This window comes from Melanostigma gelatinosum, assembly GCF_949748355.1.
Source record: "Melanostigma gelatinosum genome assembly, chromosome: 14".
Classification (NCBI taxonomy): Eukaryota; Metazoa; Chordata; class Actinopteri; order Perciformes; family Zoarcidae; genus Melanostigma; species Melanostigma gelatinosum.
Window position 1 is genome coordinate 21,373,119 of NC_136647.1, and position 19,795 is coordinate 21,392,913.

At 40.3% G+C, this 19,795-nt stretch overlaps 1 protein-coding gene across 1 annotated transcript; it reads left to right on the top strand.

Annotated features, from left to right (window-relative positions):
* Positions 1-11,210: 11,210 nt before the first annotated feature.
* capns1a (calpain, small subunit 1 a) lies at positions 11,211-19,310 on the top strand. The gene is made up of 11 exons (XM_079283566.1): positions 11,211-11,339; positions 12,352-12,408; positions 12,496-12,529; positions 12,623-12,715; positions 12,921-12,978; positions 13,460-13,524; positions 13,891-13,959; positions 15,052-15,130; positions 16,175-16,291; positions 16,815-16,873; positions 16,962-19,310. Exons 2-11 carry the CDS (start codon positions 12,362-12,364, stop codon positions 16,986-16,988), a joined length of 648 nt encoding a protein of 215 aa, XP_079139692.1. The 5' UTR covers positions 11,211-11,339; positions 12,352-12,361; the 3' UTR covers positions 16,989-19,310.
* Positions 19,311-19,795: the final 485 nt, after the last annotated feature.

Consider the following 19,795-nt stretch of genomic DNA (forward strand, 5'->3'; position numbering starts at 1 on the left):
TATGCATATCCTCTTATCTGAAAAATGACTAGAATTCATTTCTGTGGAAATACAATGTCATGTCATATGATCTATATGTACTTTATTGTAGCTATTCTAGTTTGTAGTCCAAATGCAGTCCAGCGTTGTCGATACAATGTGAACTATGTTATATTTGTGTGGATGATGAGAGTGCCAACTAAGCCTGATTAAGATTAGCTTTGCGATTTGTTTGTGCATTATGATGACTCATCATCAACCGGTGGTGTCCATATTTCTGTCATTGATGATTTAGTTTGAAAATGTAAAGAATATTGGAAGCAATATAGTAGCATGTTGTCCTGTTTTGTGTTCAATGTCTGTTGTATGAACCTTTGAAATTACTAAGATTTTGAATGAATAGGTTTACATGTACTTTTTGTAAGTTATGAAAATGCTGCTATTTGATAAGTAAACTATACAAAAATATTTTAGTTGAAAAGATGTCTGGTCTGTTGATTAGAAACATGCTCTAAAAGGCTGGAGCATAAAACGAGGTGTATAGAATGCTATACAGTATTGGTAAGATAGTAAAAGTAATAATAGACTCCATAGTACAACCTGTGCCAAACTAGACCTCTGCAGCTTCTGAAAATTGTAGATGTGCGATCAAATGTTAGATATCAATAACTTGTTTAGAAGTGCTGATCAAGTGCCAATCAAACACCGTCTTTTAAGTTCAGAAAAAGATAATCAAATACATGACTTAAGAAAAACAAAGGACAAAGAACTTTTTTGTGCATTGTTTTATCCCATAGGTACATAGAGTAAGAGTTAAAGATTGTGATTTTTATGGATCCATGTTGTTTTACACTCCATGCATCCCTTGTGTGTTTGTTTGACCTGTGGCTTAAGTACTGCTGTCTCACAAAATGTCTCTATAGGCCAGCATGGACTAAAGCATAACATGTTATAAGCATTCATAACATACCATTAACAATCAAAAATGTGTTTGTGGAGTTAGGTGTTATCTTTTTGCACGTCTTCTATTGCATGGTATCAAAGTAAATTATGAGGAAAAAAAAAAGCTACAAAAATCTGCGAGGTGTCTCTCGCAAAACGTTCAAAGACATAACGCTGCATGCGGTCAAATGTAAAGCACTTAAGTTTACTCGCCTCATGTTCAAAAAAAAAAAAGAAAGAGTTGTTTTTTATGTTGTGAGTTGGGAGGGAGCTCATTATCGTCATGTTGGCCGGAAAAAAAAGACACAGACATACACACATCTCAGATCAAATTCTAATCAATCCAGTTCATGTCTCTGCACATCATCAGAGAAGATAGTTTTGATTTTCAGGTACAGTGAGGAGTATTAAAAATGTGAAACAAGCAAACGTGAAAACGCATTTCTTTTTACAAACAGGTTGAACCTCATTGAACCTGTCCCATAATGTTTCTTGGATTCTTGTCACAGCTTGAAAGCCCAGATCTAATCTATGAATGTACCCATTTACTCTTTTTTTTCCTGTCGAATGTTATATCAGTCTTTCATGTAAATTCAGGGCAGGAATGTCAAATACATGTGGAGTTAATATCTATGTCAATAACAGATTTCAGCTATAGTCAGGTAGGCCTCACGCGGCCACAGTCATGATCCAGATATGTTTTTAACACAACTTCCGATTCGCTGTCAACATTATCTTGTTTGTTTGGTGTTGCATAAATGCACTTTACTGATCAGTGGGGTCATATTGGGTGTGAAATGAAGCAAACCATGTTGGCTTTCAACAGATTTTTTCCTCTTTATTGTCATTCTTTTTCGCTCCGATGTTACTTTTATTCATTAAGTCCCTTATACTGTATATGGTCTCATGAATGATGGAAAGGGCTGGAGTCTCAGACAATATGGAAAAGTAGCACCTGTTTTCTCACTCGAAGGCATCTCCTTCACATTCCCTTCAGCAGAGGTGTGTGTCAATCACTGAGTGCTTTGTTTTTAACCAACGTGTGAAACCAGGAGGGGGATCGATACACCTTCGGCCCTTTTGTGTCCTCTTTTGCTTTAAATTACAAATTTACAAAGATGGTTTTCATTTCTCCAGCAAATTGAGATTGGGCTGAAGGCGCTGAGGGCAACGCTGTCTCCTACAAAGTTATGTTCCCATACAACTAAACTGCGCTCACAATCACGTTGAGAGGGAAACTCGTTTTCTCCAGGATTACGGTTGCCGTTTTAAATGGTTTGGAACACGTTTAAAACGTCGTAAATTGAAACATACCAAAAACAATGCTACGAACAGACTTCGTTTGGTTTGGGCAACAAAAGTACTTGGTTTGGTTTTGTAAAAAACATCACGGTTTGCCTTAAAATGACTACAGAACTGAAACAAAACCAAAAACTACTTGATTTGTTTAGTAAAAACATCATATTTGGGCTTCAAATGACTACGAAATTGACAACAAAAGTATGTAGTTCACATTTGACGCAAAGCATTCTGGGTGAAAGTCAAGTGTTTGTTTGTCCCGTTCACCACCTACATCTCCTCCCTCCGAGGACTTACGCCGACTCATTTGCAACTTATTTGTGATACGTCAAAAGCAATCGTGATCCACAACGATCTACGTATTTCACTCTGCAGTGTTGTTGTATGGAAGCGTACCTTTTAAGACAGGCCTGATGCACGCTCAAAGTCTGGCTGATGTTTCAGTCGGATCTGAGAGACACCATCGGCACCAGCACAATGCAGATTGCCTCTGCCACCTCGGCGCGATACAAAGGGAACCCATTCGAGTTTGAGTGGTAAAGGCCTGCTTAATGTCAATTGATGTTTCTCATGTTATTTTGTGTCACAGACCCCTGTCGCTGCATTTACTGCTTCACATCTGAATGCTAATTGAACTACAGTATCATTCCAAAACTTGTTGTGTTTGTTTTTATTCTCACTCCAAATGTGTCCTGGACATTCATCCGCCCCCACGGAGCCCTTTCACGAGAAGGCTAGGACTGGTTTTTAAAACACTTCAAACTGACTCGGACTGCTCGCTCCTCTCTTAGAAAGCCTCTTCTCCCTGAGTGTCACTCTCTCAGCCTACACGACGTCACGATTTGTGTTCCGTTACACCGAGCACCTGCTGCTGTGTCCACCCCTTAAAACGGATTGAGGTATTTCTGAGCCCTTTCGTCTGAGAAAATGCGGGATTCTTTGCCAACCTGACACGAGGCCATTTTTGTCTTTGACCCTCTGAACCTCCCATGAACTTAGTTGACCTTCTCCATCCACGAGAACTCATTCATGTATGTGTTGGATATTTGACACCATTTTATCTGTCAAACTCTGCGAGACTGTTCTTTTCTTTCCTTATCTGGACACACTGCAGGGGTTGAACGCTTCAGTGCAAACTGAAGGGAGCATGCCAATGCCTCGCAACCATTTACACGTCATTGTACATTTTTTTCCGGGTTTTGTTTTTTTTACTTCGTTTAACCTCTGTTCCTTCCATTTCAGAGAAGAAGAAAAATGGACTGACAGCATAAGATCAAATATTCCAACCTAAGAAAAAGTGATGTTTTCTTGTTGATTGGGTACATTTCTCTTGGATGTTAGCGACTACGGTTCTGTCTTTTGTTTGTGACGAGGAGAATCTGTGAAAGTCCCCAGTGTTAACGACCTAAAGGGCTTTCTAGGATAGCATTTATATGTCTTTTAAAATGAAAGTATTCAGAGATGAGAGGAAAACGTCTTTTAGTGCCATTTTAGAAAACAAATGAAAAAAAGTGTGACCGCTTTTTATGGCAAATATTTGTCAGCGAGAGTGCCAAATAATTCCATACTGAGCCAAAAGGCAGCCAGCCTACATAACTAAATGTTAGATCACTGGAATGCTTTCGTCCCATTTCCACTCCCTTTGAAAAACATCACCCTAATTGTACAACGTTTGAGCTCATGTACCATTATTGTTATGCTGCCAGTCTGTTTTCTGCTTTTGTCAGAGAAACATCTCAGAAGCAGGATATTTTCTAAATGACACAGTGTTGGTAAAAAAAAAAAAAAAGAGACAACAGCTACTATGGTAAGGAAAATGAGCGGATTTTAAAAGTGTCATTGTTTTTATTCTTAGTTTATTTGAACATTATTCATTAATAGATTTAACGGTAATGACTATTTAATGTAACTGTAGTACTGTGTTTGTAAAAGAAATTCAGTGAGTTGTGTTTTATGACTCGTGGACTACCAGTGAAGTCAGCATTTCAGTGTTAATAATTGAATTGTTTTTTAAAGATTATTTTTGCGACGGCAACAAAGAGTCATTATAAATGTTCATTTTAACATCACTTGTCTTCTGTTCCTTTCTTCCCCACCTGGTCCCTCTGCACCGTCTCACTTGAGTGAAAGGTCGAGTGTTTACACAATTGCAAACAACACATTCTACGAATAGATCGATTTCAGAGTGCTGCATCCGAGCATGTTGTGAAGGTGTGTTTACATGGACACGATACTCATAGAATGAGGAGTCAGATTGTGGTGCAACACCTACGGATGTAGTGAAAAGTAGCATCATGTTCACACCTGGTTTACATGAAAATATTTGACAGTTGGGTTTGTTTCATAGAAATAGAATAGGAGCAGAACGGACGTTGAACTGTTGCCGTGGTAATAGAGTGCTAAAGGAATGGGTCCTTAAAAAACAGGAAATGAGTCAGCGCGGTTACCTCGTCTCCAAGTCAACAGGTTTGTTCAACGGTAGATCTCTGAATGCTACGTGTCTTAAAATGAGAAGTGTCTAAATGAGAAGACTAACCGTCCTCACTGGAACACGAGTCCGTCTTTAACTTAGTGGTGGTGACGTGAAGTTGTTTGGCCGTGGGTAAAGTTTGTTTACAGCCTAACTTTTTACTTCTGGTGATGTATTTACTATAAAAATCATAACAGTGGATTTTCCAGAAAATAAGCTTTGTGTTTGCCACATAGATTATTTATTGCAAGAATCCAAAATCCACATTGGCTTTCTGTCGAGGGAACCGATGTGTTTCTAACTTCTCGATTTCACTACAAAAGACATCTTCCCTGCAGCACTCTACCTGACTACAAAATACGAATAGAGCCGAATCGACATCTGTTCAGGCCGATTCATACTTTCTTTCTTACATACTTTTTAAAGGGACAGCCGGTGTTGTGATGAATACTGTTTCCCCTGAATATGTGTTTCCCCCTATCTATACCTGAACCAACCGTTATCCCTAACGCTAACCACCATTTGGGCATCACTATTTTAACAGGAGGGAAATCGAATCAACAGAGGAACAGACTTTGACATAACACCGGCATGGCAGGATATATACACACATACTAGACGCTGATGCTGTTGTTTTACACATCACGCCACCATGAGTAAGTCCAGAACTTTCCTCAAGTCGGTTTACTTGGAAGTTACTGTTGCAATGGCAACAGTACGCGACATTTGGATGTAAATGACCATTCTTCTCATCTTCTATTTCAGTCATCTGTTTACCGAGGTATGGCTGTTAGATAACGGACACTTCATTTAGTACCTCGTCACGCCAAAGATTGCTCTGTTTTTACAGAGTGGCAGTGACTTTGGTCAGAGCCCATTTACAAGCGTGAGCATTTGTTTTATTTAGTTAATGCAAGGGTTGGTAAGGGTCATATATTTTTGAATTCTCTTAACATCCAAACAGCAATCAAAAACTCTCGTATCAGTAGCTGTCGCAGGACTGTAATAAGCTTGTCCAATTCATTTCATTTGGCCTGAATGTAATGATTGGACCGTCTACCTGCTCGTCTGCCGGCGGAGATGATCACTCTGTTCATCTTGAGTGCAGTCTTCCACAAGCTGCTAGTTTGGCAGCTGTGAGTATGAACAACAGCCATGTTGGTTGTTTTAAATTGACCATGATCATTTTGGGGGAGTCGCTTCAGAGGGCGGCCTGGATGTGCGACGTTCTCGCTAGATTTACCGACTTTTTGGAGCTCGTGCTGCTAGCTCCTCTCATTGGAAAGGAGTTTGCATCATGGGCTTGGATTTTAGTTTGGATACTTTCTAAATCAAGCGTACTCTTGCTGGTTTCTCAACATTCCCAACCCTATAGCGTTAAGCCTCCAACAAGGATAGCTGCAAATATTTATCTCCTCCGCGGTCACGTTTTGAACACAGTTGGCCTCTGCAAAGTAAATTGACAGTGGGATTTTACAGGCGAATGCCAATCCACTATTTTCACACCTCAATGTCCAGCCCATGCTCACAGGTATTTTTTGGGGGAGCTATGGAATATTTGACCAAACAGGCTGATGAGGACGTAAATTTGGAAATGTCAATCAAGCACAGTCTATACACACCTACACATCCAGAGAAGAGGTCTAATTAGGTAACATAAGTGAAAACACCTGTATGTGTGTGTGCGTGTGTACCATAATATGTGAATAATATGACTAGCATCTGCTATTCAATGCCAGCCAATAATGGTATGATATATCAATATAAGCCATGCATCGCACAAACAGGGATCATTCATATACTGACGGAGCAGTTGACAATGGATTATTGGTGCACTGCACAACCTAATGAAAATCACTCCTCAATCATTTACTGTATTTTATATCATTGAAGACAATCTCGATATGAGCTCTGAGCACAGTTAGTAGGTACACGTTTTGCAACATGTCAGACCGCCGTGACTTTTAAGCAACGACGTCCATGAGCCACCCAGCACACGGCCATTCCTCCTACACTGTTGGACCTTCTTCATCATCCAGCGAATACATCCCGAATCTTCTGAGCTCAGTTACACAAGTCGAGGAAGGTGATATCAGACACACACGCATACAGGGCCGTAGCCATACTGAGTGCCCACAGTATTTCTTCTGGGAATCTGTGATGTTCAATGAACTCCGAGCTGCAGTTTACATTCTAAAATGCTCGGGCGTTCAAACTACGGCCCGCTGGTCATCTCAAATGGCCCCGCCTTTGTCCTTCTTCACACTGCAGCTTAGATACTTACAGTACTTTCTCTCTTGTTTCAAACTACTCTGAGTTTCCAGAACTCAGAGATAAACGTTTACTACTAATTTGATTTAGATACCTGAATTCTGTTCCTGGATGCTTGTGGACTTCAGTGAAAGAGACCCAAACAGCAGATGGACTTGCCTCGTGGAAAGCTTGCGCGACGATCATCAGAATGAATAACTAACTTGCAAATACGGCCTGACATAAATACAGGCATTAGTAAGTCGTTGGGTATAGTAACCACCCGGAGGTCACTGGTGTTTGGGGAATTACATGGTGCCAATTAGAATTTTCTTTGAACTTGTCTTTGTCTCTGATCCCCTACAGTTAAAGCTTAAAATAGCTGCTACGTAGTTTAGTATATCTATGAAAAGCCACAGTATTCTCAGTCTAAATGATCTCATTTTGAGACCTGTTTCTGCTTTAATCACACTGTCCAATTTGCTTTTTCAAACCAAACCAAAAGCACCTCCCTTTACATTGCAAAGGCAACAAAATCCTCCCACACTGTCCTCTGTGCAGTGAAATCATAATGTAACATTTTCTGCACATCTCAACTCATCCGATATCTCCTTTCCACCTAGAATCAAGGTGTAAAACCCTGCAGCAGTATACATTGAAGGCACATTTGATTCCTGCTGTGAGAGAGAGAGCAGCAATGGGCTTGAATGATAAAATTGCGTTGTCAAGGTAACAAGTTGTTCTGAAGACTGCAAATATGTCGCACCGGGGGATGCTCCGATACAATACTTCAACCTGCAGCCCCCGTAGCCCTGAACCACAACGGCTGCCGTGTTTCACTCCCTCAGTATCAAGCAGGTAACTGCAGATGTAATGTGGTTTGCGTTCATAATTCAGAGATATTTAATAGCCGGTCTATCTTCATCGATGTATCAAAATGATTCGCCTGCAAATCTCATTTGCAGAACCAAACCATTACAGCTGTCGGAAACCTTGAGGTGGCACCGTGGTTTTCTTTCAAATGATGAATGAGGGGGAAAAGGTGGGGACTGCTGGAGAATAGAGATACACTGACTGAGGCACCCTTTAACATGGCTCCTGATGTAACCATGGATACCTCTATTTCATGGATGGAGTAATTTTAGCTGGAGTGGGATCTGAAGGACAGTTATCACTGTTTCTGCTCTGGAACATTATATCTGATCACATCTTAAATAGCAGGTTACACTCTAGATATCTTGAAACGTGGTAAACAGCAGTTTAAAGCCTTTATGGTTTAGCAGATTATATGCCAGCAGGTGAAGAACATTGAATTTGAGAAACAAATTGCAGAGTTGAGGTCAGGGGGAAAAACTGGCCATGAGGGATTAAGAGGAGATGTAGCCATACGATAAAAACAGAGCAGCACTGAGGCGCCCTCAGACACTGTCTTAAAGTCAAGGAACAAGAGACTCAATTGTCAAAGTGTCAGAACACTCTTCTGCGAAATAAATTCACTTCTTTGGAGGCGGGGGGGGGGGGGGGGGGGCAATTGTTGTCATATTTTTATGGAGAAATCAGCGAAAATATACGGTGATGAATGGTGCCGGGATACTTTCTTTCTGCAATGTTAGCAGGTGTTCCGATTCCAAAATATCTGCTTGTTGTCATATCAGGTTGTTTTTTAGTGGTGTGTGTGGAGGATATGTGGGGGGAAGAAATGATTGTAATCCATCAAGAACCTTGTCATGGCTAAATCTAGATACCAACAAAAAAAACAACTGCAGACATAAAGCTTTATAGGCCTGATTTAAATGCAGCAATGCAGACAGAGTGGTTCACGTCAGCAAAGGAAAACAGTGACATCAGCCATGGCTACGCTGAGCTAATGGTAGACAGAGATAGATTTATGTAAATGACCTGGATCTATGTTTTTGCCTGCTGAATGCAGAATATACAGTAATGTGTGTGCTATATTTCAGCTCTGTCAAATGCTCTCTGACTCCACCTGCTGGTATTAGCAGCCCTTACATTCACACACACTGTCAAATAAAAAATCTGCACGTACAAAGACCGGCAACTGCCATTTGTTTTGTGTGGAGCCTCTTTGGAGGCAGCTACAGTGAGCAGACAGTTTCTCTCCCTCAACTCTTCTTGTCTTCTGTGTTCAGTCCCATGTTGAACCAGTTAAACCTGAGGGGGGGGGGGGGGGGGGGGAAGCAGATGATTGAAGTCAACACTTGGTCTTTGTGCCAATATTCAAATTCTTCATCTTCGCCCATTTTCACGCCAATTGGCCCAAGAATTTCGGTGGAGTACAGCTTGCTTGATATGTCACCCTGTGAAGATTACAAAGCGATCAAACTGATTGATCTTCCTGTGGACTGAAACTTGGTAGAATGATTACACTGTAGGATTTTGTGGCTTTTTGAGTATTTTTGGGGGGAATTTTTGTGCTTCTGTTGTTGGGTCGACATTGAGAGATGACAGAGAGATGGGGAAGGACACGCAACAAAGGACCCCAGTAAAACCCAATAGGGATGTCCATTTGTAAGAATCTGTCGATCTGCCCTTTGCACGCAAAAAGTAAATAATTACGTTGTTTTACATTACTTTACATTACAGTCATTTACCAGACTCTTTTATCCAAAGCGACTTACAATGAGTGAATTCAACATCGGTATTCAAGAGAACTACTAGTCACCAGAAGTCATAAGTGCATCTCCTTTTTTAAACAAGCATCTAAGAGCATAAATCAGAGCAAACGTACAGTGCAGAAACAAACTAGTATGACTACAATAAGTGCAACAAACTAGTATTAATACAATAAGTGCAACAAACTAGTATGAATACAATAAGTGCAACAAACTAGTATGAATACAATAAGTGCAACAAACTAGTATGAATACAATAAGTGCAACAAACTAGTATACAATAAGTGCAACAAACTAGTATGAATACAATAAGTGCTAAGTGGAAGGCTCAGGGTAGTATGCCTACTAGAGATGAGTTTTCAGCCTGCACCGAAAGATGGGCTCACGTCAGTGGGGAGTTCATTCCACCACTGTGGGGCCAGGACAGAATTTTTGTTTTGCATTTGATAATATCATGTAACAATGTATATATATAAGTCCAGGGGTGCATAACAATTGTAAACAGAAGGATTAATTCAATTCCACTTATTTGCAATGCATTTCTTACGAGGCACTTCACATTATCACCCTGCTACTTATAGTCCACTGAGCCATTGTGCTTTCAGTTAACATTGATCGTCATCTGTCGGTCTCCTTCGGTCCTTTCCGAAGGTTATAAAGATTACATTACAGATAGACAGAGAGACAGTCAATGAGATTACTTAGGCCCTCAAACAACCAGTAAACATTAGGATGTGCTTCATCTTGACTACCATACAAGTTTAAGAACATAACAAAAAAAATACTTTAACCAATGTAACTAAAATATGTAAACCAGGCCAGTAGCTAACTGTTCATATGAGAATCTGAATAATTTTTGATTGGCCAAGTACGTGTACACATGCAAGGAATTTGACTAATATTTTTTGCATTGCTCTCATGTACTTACACAGATATAAAAGCTCGGAACAAGGACAACAAAGGTGAAAAGCTAAAGAACAGACAGAACTATTATGCTCACAAATATACAAAACAATTTAAAGAAATAAATACTGAATGGACATGGACTGAATGATTTGTAGCCTACAGTATGTCTACATGTCATGACAGAGATAAATGATATGCAAGCTACATTATTAAAAATGGTGCATTTAAAACAGTAACATTGTGATCTATAATGGAAGTGGGTGTTTTGGTGTTACAGGGTCACACCTGATTTAACGAGTGACGGTATTTGAGAATTTAACTTGTTTTAACATCATACTGATTTAACTACATACACACGTCGGTGTGTGCTATACAACTGTTGTAAATGAATGCATCTATCGACTACTCATTACCAAAAATCATATTCATATTGACCGCCAAGGACTTCCTGGAACTGTGTGAGGTCTCAGTGAATCACGTGACTGTCAAGCACTTTCAACTTCCGTTGGTAGTCGGCTCTGCTCAGAAGCACAGACCTCGAATATTGAACAGAATATTTTTTTTACGACAAGAAGCTCATACAATGCACTCAGCAAGACAGCAATGCCGATAGTTGCGCAAGTCTGCTTCGGCCTGACTCATCTCATTCAGTGTTTCATGTCAAATCAAGGGAATCGTTTCCTGTACTGAAACCCGAAGCGAAGACGGAAACGACTGTGTGATATTTATCTTGCATCCCAGTTACTCTCTGTAGCGTCAGTCGGGGCGTGTTGACGGACCATCCTACAAGCAGAGTTTAAAGTAACTCACGAACTCAGCCAGTTATCCTGCTCAACTCGACAGAGTGCTGTCGCCTCACGGTAACGTTTAATATAAACGTCAAGTTTTAGATGACCAAAGTATTGTTTACGTTAAAAGATAACAATATAGGGTTAGATATTTGATAATAACAGTAATTCCAAGTTGTATTGACCGATGGTTAGGTTAGCTAAAACATAAGTTAGCTAGCTAGCGTTCGCATATTTGCAGGCTACCGTCAGTACATTCCATTCTAAATCCATACTGTTAGGAAGAGACTGCACGGTGTCGACAATACTTCAATGGTTTTAGGCTGCCGTAATTGATCGGGTAAATAACAGAAGATAACCTGACATAATGCTGTTATTCGAGCGTAATGTTACGACATAATGTAACGTTAGAACATGTTAACTTGCCCAATCTTAGCAATAACGTTACATTGACCCTGAAGTGGGACATTTAGTTACCTGTAATGCAAGTTTTAAAGTTCAATGAAACGTATGATTCATCAAGATAACCTTTTAAAACGGATCTGCTTTTCGCAATCGGGGTGCGGCATTACATTCTTTGCCATAGCAGGAAAACATTTTAAGGGGGTGTGCCACAAATTGGACTGTGCAATCGAGGAAAACACAAGACATTGATAACAAGCTTAACCAGTACTGCTGCAAACACCCGTGCATTTTTGTAGTGGGTGACATTCACATTGAATTGTCTGTTTGTTGTTTGTGAACTATTTACTAATGCTTTGTGACTCAAATTTGTAGTATTTGCATTATTATATTTTCACGAAACTAAATTCAGATTTCTGAGCTACAGACCTCTTCACAGCACCAGCCAGGAGGAACCTCAGCACTTTGTAATTTAGCCTAGCTCGAGTAAATTGCTATAGTGACATTTTACCTGTATTACTCTAACCACAAGTGATCACTGCTGCCATTCATTTCGAATTATTTTTATTCTACTTATGGCATGTAGATACATGTTTAAAAAAAACATGATCCTGTGGTGCTGAAATCATGAATCTGCGGTGTAAATCTTTCCCTGAATTCTTGTTGCATTTTGCCTTCACAGTTAAAGGAAGATGTTTCTTGCCAAGTCCTTTCTCAGTGGCATCATCGATGTTGTCAGGTGAGAATCTGCATCTTCCCTGTCCAAGCCAAAAATAATTGTGGTTTGTGACTTAACCTCTCTTTATATTTTTTAATCCTTTCTTAGTAACAACATCGACCAGTTTGTTCCTTCTGACCCTGTGAGTAATTTGACATTACATTACCAGCTCGGTTTGATCATCGCTCTCATTCTAACTCCGGATTGTAATGTTTGCTGTGACTCTCTCCCGCAGCCTCCACCACGCAGGCCAGCTGTATATGCCGAGCAGCATGAGAGCGATGAGGAGAAACAGTTCCGCAGGGTCTTCCAGCAGCTCGCTGGAGAGGTGAGTGCTATATCTACATGTACCTCTTTTTGAAGCTCTGTTGGTTTCTGCAGTAATCGCACAATCTTCGTTAATCCTAGAAAATCAAAGGCTAAAGGGTATTTTAACTGTTCAAATAACATTTCTACAGCATTGATTTTGGTACACCATACAGTTGAGAATCTGTACTGGTTTCTGCTGACTTTGTAAAATATTTGTCCTATAGGACATGGAAGTGAGCCCGAAAGAGCTGATGGATATCCTCAACAAAATCATTGCAAAGCGTAAGACGTATGCTATATTTGGAGTCCAAAGGCCTTTAAACACCGGGGGCGTGATGAATATACACGAAAATGCAGAATACTGACCTGCAAATATTTTTTGTCTAAGGCTTTTATTGTGAAAGTTTGTCTAGGGCTTTTATTGTCTAAGAACAGAGCAAAAGCTTAGAGAAATCCACCTTGTATCATGAAAAAATGACGTCGCATTTCCGCCGTGTAATAATCATGTTTTATGTCAAAATATTCACAACAAAAACAACAGTTCAAAAACATGTATATTGACGTGCAAATTAATTTCACAAAACATATTGCCCCCCCTGTGTTCAAAGGCCTTGTCTCTTATACATCCCTGCATGTATTACTTGTAGTTCTATGTGGTCTACCACACTCTGTATTGGTTTAGTCCGTTGCAATATTTATACACATTTTTACGTGTCTTTGAAAAGAGGTGTACAACATGGTAACATGGTTTCTTGCATTTCAGGTGGAGACCTGCAGACAGATGGTTTCAGCATTGACTCGTGTAGGAGCATGGTGGCAGTCATGGATGTATCCTTTCTATTATTACTGGGCTTCATGTGTCGTGTGATCCAGTATGAAGCCAACTGTAAAAATACACACACACAACTGTGATGTGTTGGCTCACCAGACTCCGTCCCACCCACAGCTCAATGAAACACTGTGGACTTTTACAGCCACGATTTGGACATCGGGGAAACTATCAAAGGAGCTCCGACCAAGTCAGGGATATAAAGTTGACACTCATTCCCTACTGGGAATTCTTTACCACACGAATGAGGAACCACGTAAAAACGCGCCTTGGGCAAATACAGCGTGTCCACAAGTAAGTCAACTGTTTGTTTAAGATGGAGTCAAAGAAGACATTGTTGTCTGTTGTCCTTAATGCTGTTACAGAGTGACAGCACTGGAAGACTCGGCTTTCATGAATTCAAACAGCTCTGGAACAACATAAAGAAATGGCAGGTGAGTACAGAGCGCCCATTTCATTTGTCCCTCACATCTGTTTTCTGAATGTACAGTGTGCCACACTTATTTGATTGACTGCCATGTTTTACATAGACATAAATCGGCTTACTGTGTTTTACTGAAGGACACATTATTAATGTGGAGCAGATTATTTAATTTCCTTTAATTTAATAACATGAGAATATCGCCATTGCCTGGGGAGAGGGTAGACCTCTCTGTGCTCACTGTGATATTACTATTTGGCCTGTCTAGCTTCCACTCGGCTGCTTCTGTCAGCACCTGCAACAGGTGTGTGTCTGTGACTCTCACAGAGGGGGCGTGTCTGCAGCGCCTGTCTGTGTGACTCTCACAGAGGGGGCGTGTCTGCAGCGCCTGTCTGTGTGACTCTCACAGAGGGGGCGTGTCTGCAGCGCCTGTCTGTGTGACTCTCACAGAGGGGGCGTGTCTGCAGCGCCTGTCTGTGTGACTCTCACAGAGGGGGCGTGTCTGCAGCACCTGTCTGTGCCGTTGTCGTGTGTCTCTCTTTAAGCAACGCCTACATACTGTAACGGTTTTGTCCACCACCCTCATCCCGTCATAAGTTACAGGGAAGACAAAATGCTCCCAAACTTGTGACTTAAATGATGCCGTGGACCGTTAAATGCTTCTAACCTGCTCTGTTCACGTGAAGACACGACTGCTTTATATCTGTTCACTGACACTGCATTGGTATTCGGGGACTTGTTACTTGAAAAGGAACAGCAGCAGTAAACCTTTATTACACACTGTGATGATTAAACTGTAAAAACAAACTCAATTAATCCGCGGTTCACAAGTGTGCCGAACCGTGAGGTGTGATCCGATCACGGATCGATCCGTGATCCGTTACCCCACTATGACACATGGTATTGGTGCTTGTTGAATTAAGCCTACCAGACGTTCCCTCATTACTTTTGAATTCTAAAATAATGCAATTATATTCATTTTTAGAGTTTCTCATATGGTTGGTACACTCATATTGACAGGTTGTTAATATGGGCAGAGGACTTAGCTTACCATGACATTTTCTTGGCATAAATGCTTTAATTACTTTTTATTGTTCTTGTTTAGGGAGTGTACAAATGCCATGACGGCGATGGCTCCGGTCTCATCAGTGCAGATGAGCTGCCCGCCGCGTTCGGAGCCGCTGGTGAGTTTTGTTTTGTTTTATGTACAAATGTTTGCACATCTGCTGAAAGGATGCAGTCAAAATGAAACTTTTTTTTCAATTGCCAAGACACAAAAAATAAGCATATTTTCTGCTTTACACTCAGTTTAATTCTAAAACACACTTTTTGCAAAGTTATGCTGTTGTGTACGTTAGACTTATCATTCAAAACTAAAAGCCTGTGTGTCGTTGGCTAAACACTGCCGTTGAAATAACACTCGATTTATAAATCGCCTTTACCCAGAATGCTCCTGTGAAAACACCTGTAACCAATGAGATCACTTAGAAATCATGATTCAGGTTTGCTCTTTGGTGTGAACAAGATGTAGAGAGAGTTAGAGGACTGTAAATACAACATGCTGTATTCAGTTTACAGTACAATATAGTAACACAATCATGTCATCAGTTAAAGTCATTGTGTCTGATGCTATTATGAGTATTGAAACATTGCATTTCTGTCAATTCTGTCTATTGACAGCATGCTACAAATGCAAATGAGAAGTGTTTTATACTCAACATCAGTGTGCAGTCGGCATGTGGAGAGAGGTGTTGACTTGGTGTTTGTGTGTCAAATTCTGATGCAAAAATATATATTTTTAAAAGTTGATGCAGTTTTGAACCAAGATGTTTGTTTTCAGTGTGTAGAGCTTTGAGAAAGAGGGCCCTAGTTTCAGAAAGTGTTTTAGCTTATGCTAAAACCTGTTGGAGCCACAGGTAAAGCAACGGTTGTGGGTGGAGCCAGAGCTTACAACAGGGCTGTTAAATTAACCGTCAACAGTCATGTGGCTGTGCATGTTTGAATAAACAATAATGCTTTTGTTTCACCATCATTCATTGAAAACAGGTTCGATTTTGCTTCGCCTCTGCTGGCATTATTGTTATTATCTTGTCAAGGCGAGTGAACACGAGCTACATGGACACACCTGTTTCTGAACTCTGCTGACTTCCTCCTCTTTGAGCTGCTGTTCATGATTTGAATATCACACCAGTGTTTTGGATATATTTGTGTTATCATCTCGTCCCCAGGCTTCCCCCTCAATGAGCAGCTGTTCAACATGATAATCCGCAGATACAGCGATGACTGCGGCAACATGGATTTTGACAACTACATTGGCTGCCTTGTGAGGCTGGATGCCATGTGCCGTAAGTTTGAAAGTCCAGTGCTGAAATAAATGTATTGGTTTAACAGCTGTGTGATAAGAATGATTGACTCATTAACTGAAGGTGTAGGCTTAAGATAAGATGAGATAGAACTTTATTCATTCCCAAGGATATTTCATGAAAATATTACAACAGAAAAATAGCAAAAAAAAACAATAAAATAAAAAAATGTGTGTATATGAACAATAGAACATTTATTCAGTGTAAAACAATTACACCATTGCTAAATAGATTACAATAGCAATAGAAGTAAGGTAAATAAAGTTTAAAAAATCTACTTCAACAGAAAAAGTAAAATACGACAACTGTTAAATACAAGAGTAAAAATACAAAGCGTATAAGAAGTGATGCTTACACCAATGCTGAACTGAAATGGAAAAATAATATTAAGAGATATTGTCGATATTGAAAAGGTAGTAGAAGGTTATATTGGACATGAAATTTAAATATTAAACAATGTTGTGGTTATTGTATACGTTTGATGATGACATCTGTTCTGCTTCAGGTGCCTTCAAAACCCTGGACAAGGATAACAATGGGACTATCAAAGTTAATGTTCAGGAGGTAAGCAGATCTCAGCTAACTGAAATCTCAGTGCGGTTTGGCTGTGATTCAGAGTTCTGAAGTCATCCTCTTCTCTTTGTCTTTTCAGTGGCTTCAGCTGACCATGTACTCTTGAGTCCAGACAACGACGTCCCCCCTCCTGCTTGGAACCACTTTGTTTGTTAGCACAAAATATTTTCTCAACCATCCCTACAACTCTGTTATTCAGCAAATCCATTGTGTGTGCAGGCTTCTTCTTTAAATTCAATGCAGGCGTAGTGTTCCATTATACTTGCGAGACAGAAATGACTGTATTGGCAACCCAGAAAAGCACAATCCTGCACTCACAATAGGACCCATCATGGGCATAAAGACGACAGGGTGCTGAACTGGTGTCATTTGGTGCGCTTGTTTGACATTTCCTTTTTGTCTTTCTCATGCCTGAGAGGAGGTAGGCCAACATCAACATGTTTTATACGCAGTGACATTTTTGAAAAACTTTATGTGAAAGCAGAAAGCTCCCGTTCATATGCGGCTGGTTTCACAAAGATTGTATGTTAAGAGGGATCTGTGGAGGTAGGCCAATCATAGTTTTGCTCTGAGATTGTTTAACTGACAAAATGTGGACATTTGACAAGACTGTCCAGTTTTCTGCTAGAGTGAACAGAAGTTAACAATGCGAAGCTGTAGCTTGGTTAACCATGTTTGCCATTTGAACGTCCACTCGGTTGTTTCCACTTCTTTTGCCTAATTATATCCTTCTCAGAACTATGTGGGCGTGTACAGATGATTGAGTGGCATCTCCGTATCTGCTGTTGTTTTTTCCGCTGCACCTTTAGCGTTCGTATTAGTACAGGGAGTTAAGTGGCCACGCAAATTTGAGCAGAGTGACTAACTGTAAAAACCTGTGAGGATGTCTAAAGGCTCAGCACCCAGCATGTGTTCAGGTGTTCTAGCTGAGTAGACCTCTGGACAGGTTAAAGTGGGGTGGAGCAATACTGAGATTTACTCGAGCTCATCCAAATCCATTCACTCATGAGAATCACAATGGAGTAAGTTGCCCCTAGCAGGTGCAACAACACTACCAGGAGTGTCAGTCAGTGTGTACACACCTGTGCAGCTCAGAGAAGAGGTCTACATTTGGGTAAACTGGTATGGGTGGACCTTTTCTTTGCAGAGACTTTCAGATCGACAAAAACTAGAGCTTCATAAAGTTATACATGTATCAAAAGTTTCACTATTTTAGTGTGACTTGACATTCTCCTCTTCCGCTGTCTGTGCTATCTATTTTGCAAGGGCACCGTAGCTGCATCTTCTGCTTAAAACTTCCCAATACGATTGTGATTGGTTTAAATCAGGGGTCTCAAACTCATTTTCACTCCGGGCCACATCCGCATCATGGTCGCCCACAAAGGGCCGGTTGTAAATGTAACATATTGTTAAATAACTCTCTGCATTCACAGTTTAAAGTAGTCTTCAATGTACTCACAATACATTTCCATGTCAAATGTACAGTAACCAGTCAAAGAGCTGCTTCTAACTGTTTAAGTATCTCATAATTTTGACTTTCTATTTCATAATTTTGACTTTCTATCTCATAACTTTGACTTTCTAGTTATGACTTTCTATCTAGGGCCTATCTAATAACTACAACTTTCTATCTCATAATTTCGACTATGGGGATATTTTTATTAGTCTAACTTTAAAAATTCGCGGGCCACATAAAATGACGTAGCGGGCCGGATTTGGCCCGCGGGCCGGGAGTTTGAGACCACTGGTTTAAAGGAATACAAACTAGCCCGTGTTTTTTTTTTTTTTTTTACCCCTTTAGCTGAATGGAATGTGTGGAGCCAGCGTACTATTTGTTAGAACACAGTCATATTCATTATCCTTGTGAAACCAGCCCTGAGCCTCACTGACTAGAGATTATTGTTCACCAAAACAACAATGCGGGACAGCTCACCATTTTTTTAAAAGAAAACTAAGGTAGATATGTGACTGATGGTGCATTTGCACCGCAGCCTATTGCAAGCAGATCATGGTTTAATGATTTGTATCACTGTATATGCATAGCGGTGAGGACCGCCAGTGCGTTCTCCTTATACTGACATACATTAACATCCCTACAGGCATTGCTTTGTTTGGGCATGCTAATATTTTTCCATTTCAATGCTGATAATGCACCTTGGCCATAGCACCCTCTATGTTTCGGCTCACCGACCACTTTACTCTTCTCTGTGCACTTGTTCAAAATGCCTGCACCCGATAACGCCAGCACATTGTGTAAATTGATAATATATAACCTGTGTATGCCACTAATGCATGCAGCCAAAAGTAGAGATGGCATTATTAAGTGTTCTTAACTATGTAGTTATTGCCACAGCCATTCAACTTTTTGTGAAAAATGCTTGGGGAAATTAATACCTGTGCCATATGTGAAATAAAAGGGTATGTTAAATGTGTCTTCATGATTCACTACGAACAGTTGTTGCAGGCTACTTTTAGTCATTGTCCAATGACTAATGGAATCCCCTTTAGGCTGAACTGGGATCTGTTTCTGGACCATTCAGATTGACAATGGCTATTCAATTTAAAATAGAACCCAAGCAAATATATTTTTGCAAATAAATGCAAATTCATAGATACTTCATTGTATTGAATGTTCCTATCGCGTAAATTGCTGTTACAGAGCTACACGTTTGCCCCGCGCGCGTGTGTGTGTGTGTTGGTTGTTGAATCAAGTTAGCCTACGACACCAGAGAATGCGCGTGCGCCTTCAAAATAAAAGCACATTTTTACAACGGGGAAAGTAGAGAAATAACACGAAGCAACGAAATCAAAAGATGAATCGTGGTTATCGTTTTGCTTTACATGTGGAAGCAATACTTAAAGGCCCTGTACTATAGCTATACTAATGTCGGTATGTCCGTCAATAATAATTTA